Raw genomic sequence first — 20,458 nt, forward strand, 5'->3', positions numbered from 1 at the left:
AATTTGAAATATGTACTTGTTTGTATAGATGTTTTCTCAAATTGGGTTGAAGCATTTCCTGCGGCCACAAATACCGCTATGTTTACTGCTAAGAAAATTGTGCAGGAATTTGTATGTAGATATGGTATCCCTAGAATAATCGAAAGTGATAGGGGTACCCATTTTACAGGTGATGTCTTTCAAGGAATGTGTAAGTTGATGGGAATTGATAGCAAGCTGCACACTCCATACCGTCCACAGGCGAGTGCGAAGGTGGAAAGAGTGAACAGCACTATTAAAAATAAACTGAGCAAAGTTATGGCAGAGACAGGATTGACATGGCCAGAAGCTTTACCCATTGTACTGTACAGCATCAGAACCACTCCCAGGTCCCCTCTTAATCTTTCCCCCTTTGAAATTTTGTTTGGTCGACAACCGCATGTTATGATTAACCCTCAGGATGATTTGAAGTGTAACAATGAAGTGACTGTAAAATACTTGATTAACATGAGTAAACAGTTAAGGAATCAAAATGATAAGTTGAAGTTGGTGGTTCCTGATTTACCAGATAGTAATTGTCATGACATTGAACCTGGGGATTATGTAATGATACGGAATTTTCTACGCTCAGGTTGCCTTATTGACAGATGGGAAGGACCATACCAGGTCTTATTGACTAGCACTACAGCATTGAAGGTTGCTGAGAGAGAGACTTGGGTTCATTCGTCCCACTGTAAGAAGGTCGCTGATCCAGAGTAGTCCCGTGATAAGGAACAGACGGTAGAAGTTGTATCACTGGAGTGTCTGTTCCAGGAGGACTGAGGCGGCACCTGAGCATTGAAAATCACAAGATCGAAAGCAGTTGTCGATTCCCTGTTCCCTTTTATTGTTTTTCTCCAACTTCCCATCCCATCTCCCTCAATTATTTTTTTCCCCCTTCTCATTCTTCTCCGTTTCCTCATATAAGATGGACTTGCCCCAAGAGACTGTGATCCGGATTTTCCTGTTGACCATGATGTTGACCAGAGCAGTCTGTTCCGGCGAGAGTACCATGGAGGTCGAGAGAGGTTCTGGAATGGGTTCTGATGATAAAGATGGAGGCGTAGTTTTCCAAGAACAACTTAACCAACAAGTAAAGGCGAGTATCAGAAAACGATCCGATAGCATTGACAATAGAAGGAATTGTGAACGATTGTTAGCTGAAGAAAACTGTATCTGTAGGCTCTGTGACAATGTAGTTGAGGATGGGTGCATTAAGAAATGCCAATCCAGTTTTAATATCCATATGGACCGGCATCCATTGAGTGACTATCACTCCTTAGTGGGTAGTGTGTTAAATCAAACAGATTGTTGGGTATGTTCTCAAGTACCTCAAGGTCATAGCAAATCAGGACTAGTACCATTTCCTTTAACGGTAGGGGAGGTACTTGAGCTAAAGGGTGGGAGACCGGTGGACAGGAGGTTTAATATCTCCAGTCCTCCTAGTTTGAAGCTCCACCAATATCATGTGGATAGGTCCCTAATATGTTTTAACATTACCAATCCCCGAAAGCCGGGAAATTGGGAAGTGTCATGGAGTAACCAAACCATGACCTTTTCATATAGAGCAGATAGAATGCCGACAGATACAGAACTTATACGCCACATAGCCAGTAGAGAAAAATCTTTCCGATATAGGTATACCCTAGGAAGTAGGATTACGAGAGTTGGAGAGGTATCACCAGGATACTGCGCACATATCGTACAAACTGATACGTGTACTAAACAGATGGGAGAATTAGGGGTAGGAGATTTCACATGGAGGATGTGTAATATGGTTATGTCCTACTCTGTCCCATATGTTCTCCCCGATGATGCATATTTCATATGCGGGAGGAAGGCGTATAAGTGGCTTGCCCCAAACTCTGAAGGATTGTGTTATATTGGAAAAGTACTGCCTGAAGTAATGACTGTATCACATGACAAAATGAAAGACATACACCGTGGTGCCCAAGCTCCTTATACTCACACCCATTACGAGCACGTAGTTAAAAGGCAACTGACAGAAAGGACAGAGCATTCGGCCTCTGACATGATCCATGAATCCACCGGGATTCAGGTTCTACTTGCGTTAGATTTCACTCGCACCGCTCGAGGAGTGATGAACTATAGATACATCTCTGCGCTTGCAAATTTGTTAGATAATATCACTGAAATGTATGATGACACGTTTAGGTATACTGGAAGAGAACTTCAAGCCTATAAAACAGAACTGGTACAGCATAGAATGGTTCTCAATTATCTCACAGCAGTGACAGGCGGATATTGTGTCACACTGGCAACGCAGTACGGCGTGAAATGTTGCACATATATTACGAATAGCACCGAGGATCTGGTCGAGGTCATAGACCAAAAGATGGATGATATTCTCCAATTGAAGTGGGAATTTCGCAGGAGACACAATCTCACTCTTGCTGCTGTAGGTAATGAGCTGACTGGTTGGGTGTCATGGTTGAACCCGCGAAATTGGTTCTCTGGTTTAGGAGAATGGGCTCAAGGAGTCATAATGGATGTTGGGAAGTTTCTCCTATGTATCTTAGGTGTTGTTATATCGATTGGTTTGATATTTAGATGCGGTCAGGCTTTAATGAAGTGCAAACGTAGTACAAGGGTAATGAGTCTAAGGAGTGAGGAAACTGTAATTCCAATGGATTTGATTTATGACCCAACGGTAGAAACAATGATGTGATGAAAATGCGATTATACGGTCCGTTTCTTTCACCTGTTTTTCCGTTTTTCTCCAAGGTAAAGAGACCCACTTGGACGAGGAATTTGATGATCCTGTATACAGACAACAGATGGATTAAAGAAGAAGTTTTGACAACCTTATACACAGATTTTTGATGAACAATGCCATAGACCCCCAGTTTCCCTAGAAATTTTAAAATTACGCTAGCCCAACACTTTTGTAAGTCTATGGACATTGACAAAGCTTTTTTGCTCGCACCTTATGGGCAAAAGCACAAAGAAGACTGCAATCAACAGACACCGAACAAGACCTCAACCGACAAATGTACATTAACCTGACATAGAATACCATTGCATTTACCATAAGTGTTCTTTATCTTCATTTCTACAAACCTCAGGTAATGACACACATAGTCGATAGGGAATACAGGCACAGATATCAGCAACCACATACCTCCCCCATTCATGTATCATCAACTAAAATGTGCTTCCCCATTTTGTTGCAACCACAGCCGAAAAGAGCTCGGTAGAGTTTGACAGCCCATCCACAGACCCTTAATACGGGATAAGAAGGAATTCAAATGTATACTTCGCAATACCTCGAAGCTTGATGTACAACACGTACGGCACGATGATACATGACCCCCCAAACATGGATTCATACACACATGCTTCTGCTATCTCACTAGGTCATACCCTCTTCACACCTTCTCCTCTCTCCTCCCTTACCCAACCATGGAAATGTATTAACCCCTGACATATATTTTTCTCTTTTTGAAATGTTTTAGAAAGTGGCAGTTATTGTTGACTGCCAAAGGGTGGACTGTCAAAGTCAGAAAAATATCACGATGCACACTGCCATATTTGCACCTCATACATGTCCGCTCTGTGCATGCGTGCGCTCTCCCGTGCGTGCGCATACTCGCAGTCGCATGCACCCGCAGGCGCACGATATGCGGATTTACGTAGAGTTTGTATGCGCCCAGCGTGCAACTCAATCGTTACATATTTTAACCATATAATGTATTTTGTAGATTATGGTCCCTTTGATAGATTCTGAAAGTTTAGTTAATGTAGTATGTTCATGGACAAGGAGATCCCTCTTTGTTTGATACGAAGGGTCAGACATGGGTTATACAGTGGTGTTTAGTATCCATCGGAAGAGTATTTAATTAGCAATATTCCGGTGTTGGTTTGAAGCGGATAAATCGCTCGTGCGAATAGTTATGGACATAAGAAGTTTATGTTCATTTACTATTATTTGCACTCACTTATCCATGACATATACACTTGACATATATTTTTCTCATTTTGAAATGTTTTAGGAAGTGGCAGTTATTGTTGACTGCCAAAGGGTGGACTGTCAAAGTCAGAAAAATAACACTATGCACACTACCATATTTGCACCTCATACAGGTCCGTGCTGCGCATGCGTGCGCTCTCCCGTGCGTGCGCATACCCGCTGTTACGTGCACCCGCAGGTGCACGGTATGCGTATTTACGGTAGAGTTTATGTGTTCGTAGCGTGCGACTCAATCGTTACATATTTTCACTATATAATGTATTTTAAAGATCATGGTCCCTTTGATAGATTCTGAAAGTTTAGTTAATGTAGCATGTTCCTGGACAGAGAGATCCCTCTTTGTATTGTACGAAGGGTCCAACAGGAGTCATACAGTGATGTTTAGTATCCATCGGAAGAGTATTTAATTAGCAATATTCCAGTGTTGGTTTGGAGCGGATTAATCGCTCGTGCGAATAGTTATGGACATAAGAAGTTTATGTCCATTTACTATTATTTGCACTTACTTATCCATGCGGCGGGAAACCTAGTTTCCCACCCACCTGAGCAGTTGGAAGTAGCCACAGCCCACCTGTATGAATCAACCTATGACCTTTTGTTATAATGCGAAGCCGTATTCCTGTGTCCAATGAACAATGAGATTGTAGGGACCATTGAATTGTATTGTGTGTGGGGCATAAATAGACAAGCCGATGGTATCCAGCTCACTCTCTTCAACAGTTCTCATTGCTGATAATCGGGAGCTGGATATCCAGAGGCGCATGCGATCGTTTCCCCTTGTGCGTAAGTTTTTCTCCGCAATCATATTGTCTTATTGTCATTGTGAGCCATTTCTCTCTCTCTCTCTCTCTCTTCTCCTCTTTCTCTCCAATTTTCCCTTAAACGTAATTGTATTATATTGTATTTCCTGTGTAGTTATCTGGTTAGTTAGTCTATGTTATATTGTAGTGTGTGACTTGTACTGTATTAATCTTTTTGCATGTAATAACATTCATATAAGGCGTTAGACCCTAAGCACGGTATCTGTGTATTTCTTATAGTGTTAAGTATTCTCAGAGCGTCTGTGACGCTCGAACAGCTTTTGAGTTAATAAGGTTATACTGTGTTGCATTTACACCCTATCACTACACTAAGGTTTTACTGCATAATACATTGTTGATGGTTTAGATATAAAGGTTTAACATTGTGAGCGTCTGCGCCGCTGGTGATCTCCTCGTGGTCCCGAGCGTCCGCTACGCTATAGCGAATCATTACGTTAGTCGGCAGCCAACAGCGTGCCTGCCTGTGATCTCTTGGTCGTGAGCGAACGTGACGCTTGAGCGTCTCGACTACGGCTAAGCGATTGTTACGCAACGTGCGTACCCTTACGGTACTCCATACGTAAATAGCGTACTTTGTTCTTAGACCTCTTAAAGGGTTTTATATAAGATAAATATTTAGCTTTGTCAATTGTTACTAAAGCAAATTGAAAGAGCAGCAGGAGTAGTAGACATAGTAGTGATGGGAGATTTTAACTATCCAGAGATAAACTGGAAAAATTACTTCTGTGATACTGCTAGGGGCAATATGTTTTCAAACACACTTAATGATAACTACTTAATCCAACTAATTGAGGAACCAACTAGGTACAATGCAATCTTAGGCCTGGTATTAACAAACAATGGGGAAGGGGGGGGGAGGATAAATTGAAAAGAAAATGAAATTTGGTATCAGGTATTATAGTAGGGGAACCCATAGGAAACAGCGACCACAATATGGTCACATTCAATATCAGTTTCTATAAACAGCCCTATACTGGCTCAACTAGGACTTTAAACTTTAGCAAAGCAAATTTTGAAAAGATGAGAGTATTTTTCAGGGATATTGAATGGAACGGTTTGTTTTTAGGAAAAAATACTACGGAGAAATGGGAGGTACTAAAATTCCTGCTAGCTAAAAATACACTCAAATGTATTCCTATGAGTAGCAAAAAAAGGAATAAAAATCAAAAACCGATGTGGCTTAACAAAAAGATTAAGGAATTTATGGGCAAGAAAAGGCGAGCATTTAAAAAATACAAATCTGACGGGGAAGCAGAGTCATTTCAGCACTATAAGGAATGTAACAAAATTTGCAAAAAGGAAATAAGAGCGGCTAAAGTAGAAACTGAAAAACTAGTTGCAAAGGAAAGCAAAGCGAATCCCAAAAAATTATTTAAATACATTAATAGCAAGAGATTAAAGAAGGAGAGTATAGGCCCTTTAAAAGACAACTTGGGAGTCTTAAGCAAAAATGATAATGACACTAAATTAGTTTTTTTCAACAGTATTCACTAGAGAGGACCCAATTCAGGGACTGACACACAATCTCAATAATGAGAATATCACACTGATAGGTACTTATTTAAGCGAGGAAGTAGTCTGTGACCGATTAAAACATTTAAAGATTAATAAATCACCAGGGCCCGATGGCATTCATCCAAGGGTTCTAATGGAGTTTCACTCTGAACTGGCAAAACCGCTATGTTTGATCTTTAAGTATCCAGTTATATCAGGTATGGTTCCCAAAGACTGGCGTATAGCGGAAGTAGTGCCTATATTCAAAAAGGGAAGTAAAGCTGAACCAGGTAATTATAGACCAGTTAGTCTTACATCTATAGTGGGGGAAGTATTGGAAGGTATTCTAAGAGATAGTATTCAGAAGTTCCTTGAAACCAATAAGGTCATTAAAAGGAATCAACATGGGTTTATGAAGGACAGATCCTGTCAAACCAACTTACTTGGCTTTTATGAAACAGTAAGCGCAAACCTAGATCAGGGTAAAGACGTGGATGTAATCTTTTTAGACTTTGCCAAAGCGTTCGATACTGTACCACACATGAGACTTATCTACAAGCTACAAGAATCAGGGTTAGGAAGCACAATATGCACTTGGGTCAAAAACTGGTTAGATAATAGGGAGCAGCGCGTTGTGGTTAATGGATCTTTTTCAACTTGGACTGAAGTGCTAAGTGGTGTGCCGCAAGGCTCAGTATTAGGACCGCTATTGTTCAATATTTTCATTAACGACCTAACAGAAGGTCTAGAGAGCATGGTGTCAATTTTTGCAGATGATACCAAATTGTGTAAGGCTATAAATACAGAGAAGGATGCCGAGTCTCTTCAGCACGACTTAGTTAAATTAGAAGCATGGGCCGCCAAATGGAGAATGCGCTTCAACACAGACAAGTGTAAGGTAATGCACTGTGGTAACAAGAACAAAAATTATACCTACCTACTAAATGGGGTAAAATTAGGGGATTCTGTACTGGAAAAGGACTTAGGTGTCCTCATAGATAGCAAGCTAAGCAGTAGTACCCAAAGTAGGACTGCAGCAAAGAAGGCTAATAAGATATTAGCATGCATAAAACGGGGTATTGATGCTAGGGACGAGAGTATTATACTCCCGTTATATAAATCACTAGTGAGGCCACACCTTGAATACTGTGTACAATTCTGGGCACCGTACTACAAAAAGGATATCCTGGAGCTTGAAAAGGTACAGAGGAGGGCGACCAAACTAATTAAGGGCATGGAGACGATGGAATACAAGGAAAGGCTTGAAAGACTAGGCATGTTTACATTGGAAAAGTGGAGACTAAGAGGGGATATGATCAACATCTACAAATATATAAGGGGACAATACACAGAGCTTGCGCGGGACCTGTTTTTGGTTAGATCAACACAGAGGACTCGTGGACACTAGCTCAGGTTAGAGGAGAGTAGATTCCGCACAATACGGCGTAAAGGCTTTTTCACGGTAAGGACAATACGTGTTTGGAATTCCCTGCCCGAGGGAGTTGTAATGGCGGAATCTGTCAAAACCTTTAAGAATGGGTTAGATAAATTCATAATGGATAAGGATATCCAGGGGTATGGTGCATTGTCATGCATTATAATTACTATAAATAGGGATAAAATGCAACGGCTGACAGCAGCATCAGTCAGAAATTTTAGTTAAATCATCATGCATAGGATCCCACAAATAGGTTGAACTCGATGGACAATTGTCTGTTTTCAACCTCGGATACTATGTTACTATGTTACACCCTCACACCACTCCCTCTGTATTACTAACAGTGATACACCCTCACACTTACCCAACTCTTACCTAAATTGCTCACACTGGTAAACCCTCACACCTACCGTACTCACACCTATATTACTCAACTTGAACAGGCTCACACCTACCCTATGCTCACCTGTACTACTCGCACTGATAGACCCTCAGAAGGGGAGATTACAGAGGTCCACTCTAAAGATGACCAGTGAGTGGACAAGGTTCTTAGTAGCATCCAGGGTAAGAGGGTATGATCCTGGAAATATATTTGAGGTTAAAATGGCAGGACTGCAATAGGTACTGAATGTGTGGCTTGAATGAGAGAAAGGAGTCATGGGTAACTCCAAGACAGCACACTTGGGGGCTAGAGGCCATAGTTGTGCCATCAATAGATAATTACGTTTTGGGAGGTGAAGTTATGTGGGAGGGTGGGAAGATGATCAGATCAGTTTTAGACGTGATTAGTTTAAGAAAGCATTGAGACATCCAGGAAGAGGTAGCAGAGAGACAGTTGAAGTTATGAGTGTGGAGAGAGGGGAGAGGTCAGGGGTGAAAATATAGATATGAGTATCTGTTAGGGTCTCCTGCCCTGTGCTGCCACGTCGTCATGGCAATCGGGAGACAAGTGCTAGTGGAGTAACCTGAGCGCAGCTGATACTCCGGTTCGGGTCTTTTGCTGTGCAGTGGTTATAGGCTCTGTGCACGGCAGGGGATCCGGTGCTGGTTTTTGTGCTCACAGTCTGTGAGGTCTGAGTGGGGCGTGGACAGCACCTGCTTTATAAGGCCTCTTTTCAGGGTAAGCAGATGCTGCTGAATCTTTGTTGGTTAGTCAGTTCATGAAAGTTAGCCAGTACTGTGTAGCTTTGTATTTGTTTGTTGCTTACTGCAAATAGGCCTGGGGATTTGGTATTACACCCTGCCAATCCAGACCTAGCAGTAAGACTGGAGTCAGTCGTTTAGCTTGCTGGGGTTCTGTTACTACTCTGTGAACTTAGCAAGTTTGCGGCTGTATTCTAAGACTTGCCTGTCTAATCCTGTCTCACTGTGCTAGGTGTCAGGGGTCAGTTTAGTGGCAGTAAGCTAAAACCTGTGCACTGCAAGTGAGAATTAGGATTGTGGAGATTCTCCTTGTGTCTATCATTCCATCTCTGACCAAGGAGTTTACTGCCACACCCGTTGGTAACCCTTTAGGGTTTTGCTGTTGCCCTTAGCAACAGCATTTCGGGTTCTCTACGTATTAAAACACAACATCTTGCTTTTCCATCTGAGCAGTTCTAATACAAGGGAGATACCCAGTTCCTTAGCCTCTGGGCTTCTCTGTTCACTTTGTGTGTATTTTGTTACCCTATCACCTTCTGTGTACGTTATGTCATATCCCCCAGTTTGTCTGTGAGTCCATCTGTTTTGCATAACAGCTCAAACACCAGTACATTCCTGCAGACACTGGAGTGCATAACAGTTCTGACACCAGTACTTTCCTGCAGGCACTGGTGTGCATAACATATTCAGCAGCCTAATACTCCTGTTGAAATTTTGTGGGAATATGGAGCATACCCCTCAAAATACGTTGCAACAGGTGGTCGATCAGGTGCAGGTCCTGACTCGACAATTTAATGATTTGTCCATTAAAATGCACACCTCCCAGGCTGCTGGCGGAGCTCCCGCAGCAGCAGCACCTGCAGGGGTTAAGGAGCCGAAAGTAAATCTCCCGGATTGTTTTTCTGGAGATCGCTCGCAGTTCTTTTGTTTCAAGGAGAGCTGCAAGCTATACTTCCGGCTTAGGCCTCAGTCTTCTGGGTCGGAGATTCAGCGGGTGGGCATAGTGATTTCCTTGCTACAAGGAGACCCACAGGTCTGGGCATATGGGTTGCAGCCTGACTGTCCGTCGCTTAAAAGTGTTGATGCTTTTTTTACGGCACTGGGCATGTTGTATGATGACCCTGACAAGACGGCCTCAGCCGAGGCTCAGATTTCGATCCTTAAGCAAGGGCGAAGGCCAGTTGAGGTTTACTGTACGGAGTTTCGGAGGTTGGCCCATGATACCCAGTGGAATGACCCAGCCCTGAGACACCAGTACCGAAGAGGTCTTTCTAACCAGATAAAGGACCAACTGGTACAATATCCCTTGCCTGATAGCTTGGATCAGCTCATGCAGTTATCCATCCGGGTGGATAGACGGCTGAGAGAGCGTAGGCTTGAAAGGGAGACTGAGATTTCCTTCCTTCCCAAGGGAACCTCAGACTCTGAGGAATTTTCTGAGGAGCCTATGCAGATTGGGGCTACCCGCCTCTCCTCGCGTGAGAAGACGCGGAGGAGACAGCAGGGGTTGTGTTTGTACTGTGGGAATAAAGGTCATGTGGTAGTATCATGCCCAGAAAAGCCGGAAAACTTCAGGGCCTGAGGGTGATGGGAAATATCCTGTCAGGCCAGAAGTCAGAATTTCCCAAGAAGACTTTTATCATTCCGGTGACCTTGAAGATCCTCGGTCAAACTTTCAAGACTGAGGCCTTTGTGGACAGTGGGGCCGACGGGGTTTTTATGGACCGCCAATTCGCCCTGAAACACTCTGTTCCCTTAGTACCCTTGGCATCGGAAATTGAGATTTGTGGGTTAAACGGGGAACCATTATCCCAAGGTAAAATTACCTCTTGCACTAGCCAGATTTCTTTGTTTATTGGAGCCACACACTCTGAAAAATTGTCCTTTTATGTGACTGTCTGTACTTTTGCCCCATTGGTGTTGGGGTTACCCTGGTTAAGGGCCCACAATCCTCAATTTGACTGGGTCTCTGGGGAGATTCTTAGTTGGGGTACTGATTGTTTCAGGAGTTGCTTGAGCCTTCCAGTCAGGCTCTCGCAGCTAAGTTTGCCAGGATTGCCAGGGTGTTATGCAGATTTTGCGGACGTGTTCTCCAAAAAAGTTGCAGAGGTACTACCTCCCCATCGCCCCTATGACTGTGCCATTGATTTGTTGCCAAATGCTAAGCTTCCCAAGAGCAGATTGTACTCCCTGTCACGTCCTGAGACTCAGGCTATGGCAGAGTACATTCAGGAGAACTTGGCTAAGGGATTTATCAGACCTTCACAGTCTCCAGTTGGGTCGGGGTTCTTCTTCGTGGGTAAAAAGGACGGTTCGTTGCGACCCTGCATCGACTTCAGGGAATTGAACCGTATCACGATTAAAAACTCATACCCACTGCCTCTCATTTCGGTCTTGTTTGACCAGCTTCGTACTGCCACCATTTTTTCTAAGATTGACCTACGCGGTGCGTACAATCTAATCCGAATAAGAGAGGGGGATGAATGGAAGACTGCCTTTAATACCCACTCAGGGCATTATGAATATTTGGTGATGCCTTTTGGGCTCTGTAATGCCCCGGCAGTCTTCCAGGATTTCATGAATGATGTGCTCAGGGAATATTTGGATAGATTCTTAGTTGTATACTTAGATGACATCCTAATCTTCTCCCATTCCCTGGAGGAACATCGGAAGCATGTACGCTTAGTCCTCCAGAAACTCAGAGACCACCGGCTTGGGGCGAAGCTGGAGAAGTGCGAATTTGAAGATCAGCAAATCGCATTTCTAGGATATATTATCTCCCCAGAAGGTTTCCAAATGGAGGGTTCCAAGGTACAGGCAGTCCTGGATTGGGTGCAGCCCACTAGTTTGAAGGCGCTTCAGCGTTTCCTGGGCTTTGCGAATTTTTATAGACGATTTATCGCTGGATTTTCGTCTATAGTGGCGCCCTTGGTGGCACTCACTAAGAAAGGGGCGGATGTTGCTCACTGGTCTTGTGAGGCTAAAGCGGCTTTTGCCCGTCTCAAAAGGGCATTTGTTTCGGCCAAGGTGCTGCGACACCCAGATCCAGAGCGTCCTTTTGTGGTGGAGATGGATGCCTCTGAGATGGGTATTGGGGCAGTGCTTTCTCAGATGGGAGTGTCTGATAATCGCCTTCATCCCTGTGCTTACTTTTCCCGTAAATTTTGCCTGCCGAGATGAATTATGACGTGGATAACCGGGAATTGTTGGCTATTAAGGATGCACTCGAGGAGTGGAGACACTGGCTTGAGGGGGCTAAGTTTGTGGTCTGAATTCTCACTGACCATAAGAATCTGGCATATTTAGAGTCAGCGAAGCGTCTCAATGCCAGGCAGGCACGATGGGCTTTGTTTTTTGCTCGCTTTAATTTTTTGATAACATATCGCCCTGGGTCAAAAAACATCAAGGCTGATGCGCTCTCGCGGAGTTTTGCTCCAATCCAGGAGACCACCGAGGAGCCGTTGCCCATTGTTTCCCCATCATGTATTAAAGTGGGCATTACCCAGGACCTCTTATCATTAGTCCTTAGACCACAGGAGCAGGCTCCTCCAGACCTTCCGGTAGGTCTTTTGTTTGTGCCTCCTAGGTTAAGACAGCGAGTGTTCCTGGAATTCCATGCCAAGAAGTCGGCAGGTCACCCGGGTATTGCCAGAACTCGGGAGTTGCTATCTAGGGCGGTGTGGTGGCCCTCGGTGGCTAAGGATGTGGATCAGTGGGTTCGGGCATGTGACATCTGTGCCCGAAATAAGACTCCTAGAGGGGTTCCTGTTGGCCCATTACATCCACTCTCTATCCCATCTAAGCCATGGACCCACATTTCAATGGATTTTGTGGTGGACTTGCCCAAATCCTCGGGGATGACAGCCATCTGGGTTGTCGTTGACAGGTTTTCGAAGATGGCGCACTTCGTTCCACTGGTTGGGCTGCCATCAGCCAGACGCCTGTCTGAATTATTTATGCTGCATGTTGTGCGTCTCCACGGGTTGCCACTTGATGTGGTCTCTGACCGCGGATCCCAGTTTGTGGCCAAATTCTGGAGGGCATTTTGTTCCGATCTCCAGATTTCTGTCAGCTTGTCGTCAGGCTACCATCCGCAGTCTAATGGGCAGACTGAAAGGGTGAACCAGTCCTTGGAGCAGTTCCTCAGGTGTTATGTCTCCAAGTGTCAGACTGACTGGGTTGCTCATCTGTCCATGGCGGAGTTTGCCTATAACAACGCGGCTCACTCTGCTACAGGGATCTCTCCCTTCCTTTGTGTGTATGGGCATCATCCTAAGGCCAATTCTTTTGACCCCCTGGACTCCACGCCTGGTGGTTCCTCTGTGGTTTCGGTCCTTAGAGGTATTTGGCGGAAAGTGAAGAAAGCCCTTGTGTCTGTGTCATTAGTGACCAAAAGGGTTTTTGATAAGCGGAAAAGACCCTGCAGCTTCAAATTAGGAGACTTCGTCTGGTTGTCTACCAAGAATTTGAAGTTGAGACAGCCATCTCATAAGTTAGGGCCCCGGTTCATCGGCCCTTATAAGATCACCAGGGTTATCAATCCGGTGGCATTTCAGTTAGATCTGCCCCGTTCTTTGGGTATCAATAAAACATTTCATTGTTCTCTTTTAAAACGGGCGATTAGTAATCCTTCTTCCAGTGGAAGACCTTCCCCTCTTCTGATACGTGGCCAGAGGGAGTTTGTTGTTGAAAGGATTCTTGACTCCAAGGTGGTTCGGGGTCGGCTGTCATTTTTGGTGCACTGGAAGGGGTATGGCCTGGAGGAGCGGTCGTGGGTGCGCAGTTGTGATCTTCATGCCCCCAGACTGATACGCTCTTTCTTCTCGCAGTTCCCCGATAAACACGGTGGTAGGGGTTCTTTGACCCCTCGTCAAAGGGGGGGTACTGTTAGGGTCTCCTGCCCTGTGCTGCCACGTCGTCATGGCAATCGGGAGACAAGTGCTAGTGGAGTAACCTGAGCGCAGCTGATACTCCGGTTCGGTTCTTTTGCTGTGCAGTGGTTATAGGCTCTGTGCACGGCAGGGGATCCGGTGCTGGTTTTTGTGCTCACAGTCTGTGAGGTCTGAGTGGGGCGTGGACAGCACCTGCTTTATAAGGCCTCTTTTCAGGGTAAGCAGATGCTGCTGAATCTTTATTGGTTAGTCAGTTCATGAAAGTTAGCCAGTACTGTGTAGCTTTGTATTTGTTTGTTGCTTACTGCAAATAGGCCTGGGGATTTGGTATTACACCCTGCCAATCCAGACCTAGCAGTAAGACTGGAGTCAGTCGTTTAGCTTGCTGGGGTTCTGTTACTACTCTGTGAACTTAGCAAGTTTGCAGCTGTATTCTAAGACTTGCCTGTCTAATCCTGTCTCACTGTGCTAGGTGTCAGGGGTCAGTTTAGTGGCAGTAAGCTAAAACCTGTGCACTGCAAGTGAGAATTAGGATTGTGGAGATTCTCCTTGTGTCTATCATTCCATCTCTGACCAAGGAGTTTACTGCCACACCCGTTGGTAACCCTTTAGGGTTTTGCTGTTGCCCTTAGCAACAGCATTTCGGGTTCTCTACGTATTAAAACACAACATCTTGCTTTTCCATCTGAGCAGTTCTAATACAAGGGAGATACCCAGTTCCTTAGCCTCTGGGCTTCTCTGTTCACTTTGTGTGTATTTTGTTACCCTATCACCTTCTGTGTACGTTATGTCATATCCCCCAGTTTGTCTGTGAGTCCATCTGTTTTGCATAACAGCTCAAACACCAGTACATTCCTGCAGACACTGGAGTGCATAACAGTTCTGACACCAGTACTTTCCTGCAGGCACTGGTGTGCATAACAGTATCATCAAAATAGAGATGATATTGGAGGCCAAAGAGCTAATGAGCTCACCTAAAGAGGACATATAAAGGGAGACTAGGAAAGGTCCAAAAACACAATCTTGTGGGACACCTACAGTTAGTGGAAGTAGAGTCATGTGAGGAGATAGATAAATAACAGTCAGAGTGGTAGTAGGACAGCCAGGAGAGGACATTATCATACAGCCCAAGCTAGTGAAGGATTTGCAGGTGGAGAGGGCGGTCTACAGTGTCAAAAGCAGCAGCAGAGAGATTGAGGGTAATGAGCAGAGAGTAGTGACTCTTAGATTTGGCAGCAAGGAGGTTATTGCTGAATTTTCTGGGGCATTTTCAGTGGAGTGGAGAGGATAAAGCCAGACTGAAATGTGTCAAGCAGGCATTGGGAGGAAAGCAAGGCGGTAAGGCAGTTGTAGACAATACGCTCAAGGAGTTTGATTGGAAAGAGTGTTAGGATCAAGTGTAGGTTTTTTAAGAATGGGAGACATTCCCTGATGAGGGACAGTGGTCAGTGCCTGATGTGAGGGAGAGATTGAGGAGGTTCGCAAGATGGGAACAGGCAAAAGGAGAGATGTACCTGATGAGGCGGGAGGAAATAGGGTGACCAGGGGAGGATCTGATGAGGGTTATGACTTTAAATACAGATACATGGGGAAATATAGTCAGAGTTAATAAGATGGATGGGGAGGGGCAGCTGCAGAGCCGGCCCTGACCAATATGATGCCCTAGGCAAGATTTTGCCTGGTACCTCCCTCCCTTCCCCGATCATTTTGGTGCTCCTACCCCCTATATTTTAAATAGGAACACTGCACACATTCAGCGCACAGCTCAAAAAGGGGTGTGTTCTTGCTGGGACGGAGCATGGCCACACAATAGTAACCCCAATTCAAATTATGTCACACAGTAGTGCAACTTTATTCACATTTTATTATGTGATAGTGTCCCTTCTTCACGTTACATCACACAGTAGTAACACTTTACCTTATATACGTTATTTCTCACAGTTATGCCTCTTATTCACATTATATCACACTGAATTTCTCCTTATTCATATTTCACCACACCATATTGCTCTTTATTTACATTAGACCACACAGTAGTGCCATTTCTATTTGTTACGCCACACAGTAGAGTACCTTATACACATAATGCCACACATTAATAATGCATTTATACACAATACCACACAGTAATGCCCCTTACACATACAGTATGACACACAATGTTAATGTCCTTAATATACACATAATGCCCCTTACACATTATCCCAACCTTTATTAATGCATTTATTATACACATAATGCCACTTACACATGTTGAATACTACTGCACAACCAACCCACCCGTACACAGCACTCACATGGCCGCTAACACTGTGACCTCTGCCTCTGCTTGGCTACAGATGCCATGCAGCAGGAGATGCCTGGCATGAGTCAGCTGGCAGCTCTGCTAGCGTTCGGCACTTTTTTTGACGACAATGCATCTTATTTGCATTACTATGTGGGTAGGATGCACAAACAGCTTCTGCTGATTAAAGTGATATGCAACATGTGCCAAGGCATATCAAATGCCCTGGGCATTTGCCTAGTTTGCCTATGCCTAGGTCTGGCTCTGGGTAGCTGGGACAGACGGGGCGTGGTTCTGAGGGTATGCTTGAATGTAAACTACTGACTATATAATTAATAACAATTAAGCCAAATTCTAAAGCATGACTTACCTCAAGTTCTAGCCCGAAATATAACAGTCGCTGAAGCTTTAATCCAAGCCTAAACTCCTGTTTACCAAAAGGGAAGACGCCTTTGCTTAATATTATTTGAAACACTGGATATGAAAGTAAAAAGCTAAAAATATATATCTATTGTTTTGTCCTGAGCTCATTAAGGTCATAAAACACCTCTAAAAGGTTCTGGTTCCTAGAAAATGAAAAGACTGCATTCTAAAGAATATTTCTAAACTATAAATCTGTAATTACCATGATTTGTTTCTGATTAATGCATAAAGTCATGTAGAAGTATTTACCTGGTGTTCTATAAGGAGATAAAGGGCTGGCTGTAAAAGACTTGTGCATGTGTTTGTCCCTAGAATAACACGGTGAGGGTGATTGTCATTTATGGGGAAGACAATGGGTTCCAGTTATCTGAGGACCATATATTCAAGAAATCCATCTATTTCATGGAAATACTGCAAGAAATTATATTTCCTGATGTAATGATCTCCTACGACTTCAAACTGAATGACGTGAGTAAGAAAATATTCATCATTCTACAGCAGGCCTGGCCAACCTGTGGCTCTCCAGATGTAGTGAAACTACACATCCCAGCATGCCCTGCCACAGTTTTAGCATTCCCTAATAGCAAAACTGTGGCAAGGCATGATGGGACTTGTAGTTTTACAACAGCTGGAGAGCCACAGGTTGGCCAGGCCTGTTCTACAGGGTGCAGAGTAGTGATAGAGAAAGAATAGGGATTCCTCTTATACAGGTTCCATCAACATGGTATTCATACAGTATTCATACAGTGCAGTCTGTGTAATTTCAATGACGCCCAGACTCACCCACAGTAATCTCCTTGCAGATTTGAAAATTGCTCCTCGCATTTATTCCTAGATGTCCCTGCACTGTACTGTACAAACAGGGAAATGCATTAAGGCTGTGAGCAATAATGGGCTTATGTAGAGTTAGAGGCAGGTGTGAAATGTGGCCCAAAGGACAAGAGACACACTATGCTCAGAGCTTGACGCACTTCAAGATGATTGTGGAGGCACTGCTGAGACTCGGGGGGTAATTCAGATCTGATTGTAGATGTGCTAAATTTAGCACATCTACGATCAGTTTTTCAGACATGGGGGGACGACGCCCCTTTCCACCCCGTGACCGCCTCTGCCTGTCAATCAGGCAGAGGTGATCACAGCCCTGAGATGCTCTTAGCATCTCATTGGGCACCCAAGGTGCACATAGGGATTCAGACTTCAATCACTGCTGCTGCAGCGATCCAGTCTGCATTAGGCCCTCAAACTCAAGATCTCTTGTTAGGTTAACAGGAGATCTTTAGTTCAAATCTCAGCAGCGCCTCCAACTGGTGGTTTCCCTGCCTCCGATCCACCCTTTTACTGGTGATAGGTAGCTGCCTTCACAACATTACCACCCCTATCAGTGACTCACCACATTGCTCTGCACCAGATCTCTCAGTCCCTGCTGCCTCCAGTAAGCACCATCTGAACTCTGCTCTCCTCCTAACAAACTTCCCACTGAAGGCACCTGGAGCTTGACACTTTTTACACTGTCAGAGCCCCAAAATGTCTCCCGCCATCTGCTCACACCGCAGTAGTAATATCTCAAACCGTGGTGCATTCCTATTTCTCTCCAAGACTTGATACATCTCCCTATAAAATAGAGATGTGCGCTGACCCCTGTGTTTTTGTTTTGGGTCTGAATTAATCTTTGTGTTGGGTTTTCAAAATGACCCTAAAGTGTTTTGCTCAGATTTAGATTTTGGTTTAAAATCAATAATAACAATATAACAGTTATTAAAAATCGATAACAAATCTATAAAAAAAAAAAAGTTAAAATCATGTAATTTTTGCAACCCAAAACCCGAATTCCAGATTTAAAATATGATTTCTGAACTGTGAGAGGATCTGAACCAGGACTCAGTTTGGATCAGATCTTCTCAGATGTGGACTGGGTTTTGGTTCGGTTCAGATCCACAAAATTCAGGAGGATTCTGATTTCTGGAGAACCAAACTGCACATCTCTGCTATGAAGGGGTTTATAAATTCATAGATTAAAGTGACTTGTATGAGATATGTGTGTTATCCTTATTACTATTGTGACCGATGGAAGAGTTATTAGCCCAGATTGAGCTTGATGTGACATGTGTACATCCAAGATGAAATTACAAAAAGACAATGTAGTACATTGGACCAACACAGACGACACAAAATGTGAGGACAGAACAGAATTCTGTCAGAAGACCTAGGAAATACTGCATTTGTATGGACAGTAAGGGGTTGTCTATTGCAGCAGCATTATCAACAGAAGTAAGAATTGTGTACTGCCAATTAGATGTAGCAGTGATCAAGTCATGGACCACCTCTGGGGAGTGTTAGAACTGTCAGTCTGACTGACTGAAATAAGTAAGGTAATGATAGGAGCAATATAAGGCAATCTCTGAAGAAGACTGGGGTGGAATGGGATTATGGTGATTTTTATTGCAATAAAGAACAGAATGCTTGAAAAAGAATGGAAAGATACCCAGTAGAGAGAAAGATTACAAGCCATGGTAGAGAAGAGAGAGTGAAAGTATATTTGCCTTCTGCCAAATCATCATGGAGAAAGTTATACAAAACAACCAAATGGTTTACATGAATTCAAGTTTTTAGCATTATATGTTCTTGATATGTCCTTCATTCATTTTCCCTACTAGTTTCTTATTCCAGATCAAGATACGACCTATGCGTGTACATTCCTTCCCATGCCCAAGTTATCTAGAAAACATCATATTATACGGGTAAGCCCCCCCCTCCCCCTGCCAAGAATAATAATGATAATAATAATAATTATTATTGTATGTCTTTATATCACTGCACCAATCTGTCATGGCATGCACTTCCTATATTCTCATTTTCTTGCATGTCCTGCCTCTTTTTTTTATTGTTTGATTTCCACACTATCCCTGTCAATTTCTATGCAATTTCCACCCCCCTCTATCAGGTCCAGCATTAACCCGGTCTACAGTATGTATAATTTTTTTGGTTCCCAATGCAGTATGAGCCCATTATCGATCCGGATGCTGCAGACATAGTACATCACATCCTAGTATACGGTTGTGACAGCTCCTTACACTTTACATCAGAGATTGGAGATTGCTACGGAGGTGACCTCAGATACCCAAAGTGTATGAATTCCATGTTTGGTACGGCAGTAGGTGGAGAGGTGAGTGGAATAATAATATGTTTCTGAGTGTCCTAAATGACTCAGGCTGCCAAATGTCATGGTTCCCCAGAACCATCTTTGTTTTGCCAGTACAAATCTGTAACTTAGAATGTTATCTTTTTCAAGATATTAATACCCTGGTGCCCCTAACTTACCTGCATATGTAGACATACTGTATGGGGAGAAATATAACAGCCTGAGACTTGCAGGCATCGGTGAGTTCCTGGCGAGCCTGCCAGATGGTTTAAAGGGGCTCTCGTTTAAAAGGCAAAACCAGGTTGGGTTTGCCATTTAAATGATTGCCCCTTTAAAACATTGGGCAACTACATTTCCTCAATGGTCTTAAAATTAATTTGCTTGGTTACACAAGGAATAGCGGAGGGAAAGTTGAACTTCATAATGGGTTTCCATAATTTAAAAATATAAAATGAGGCACCCACATCGCCTTAAGTTTATTCAGGTCAACAAATTTACCACATTCTTTCGAATACAACAAACAGTTTGATTAACCTCGACCAGATTTTCCTGGTTGTTTGTTTTATATCATGAATTTAAGTTATCCAAAAAGGAGTATTGTGAGTTATAACATTTTGGGTGACACATAGGGGTGTATTCAATAAGTGTCGGATATATTCCGACATGCATTTGTCAGAATGGATCCGACAAGGGCTATTCAATGGAGGGCCAAATCTGCCGTACCCAGCGTCCTGTCCTGCCGCTGACAGTGGTTGCGGGGGGAGGTGATGGTGGCGGGTGGAGCTGGATGGCGGTGGGGGGAGCTGGACGGTGGC

General features: G+C 43.7%; 1 protein-coding gene across 1 annotated transcript in view; it reads left to right on the forward strand.

Annotated features, from left to right (window-relative positions):
• The window catches only part of LOC135056863 (DBH-like monooxygenase protein 2), a 404,570-nt gene that overhangs the window by 29,604 nt on the left and 354,508 nt on the right, over positions 1-20,458 (forward strand). The window contains exons 3-5 of the mRNA XM_063962536.1: positions 16,817-16,972; positions 19,159-19,242; positions 19,500-19,667. Coding sequence (XP_063818606.1) covers positions 16,817-16,972; positions 19,159-19,242; positions 19,500-19,667 — 408 coding nt within the window. The remainder of the gene's footprint in view (positions 1-16,816; positions 16,973-19,158; positions 19,243-19,499; positions 19,668-20,458) is intronic.

The sequence above is a fragment of the Pseudophryne corroboree genome, chromosome 3, assembly GCF_028390025.1.
Source record: "Pseudophryne corroboree isolate aPseCor3 chromosome 3, aPseCor3.hap2, whole genome shotgun sequence".
Classification (NCBI taxonomy): Eukaryota; Metazoa; Chordata; class Amphibia; order Anura; family Myobatrachidae; genus Pseudophryne; species Pseudophryne corroboree.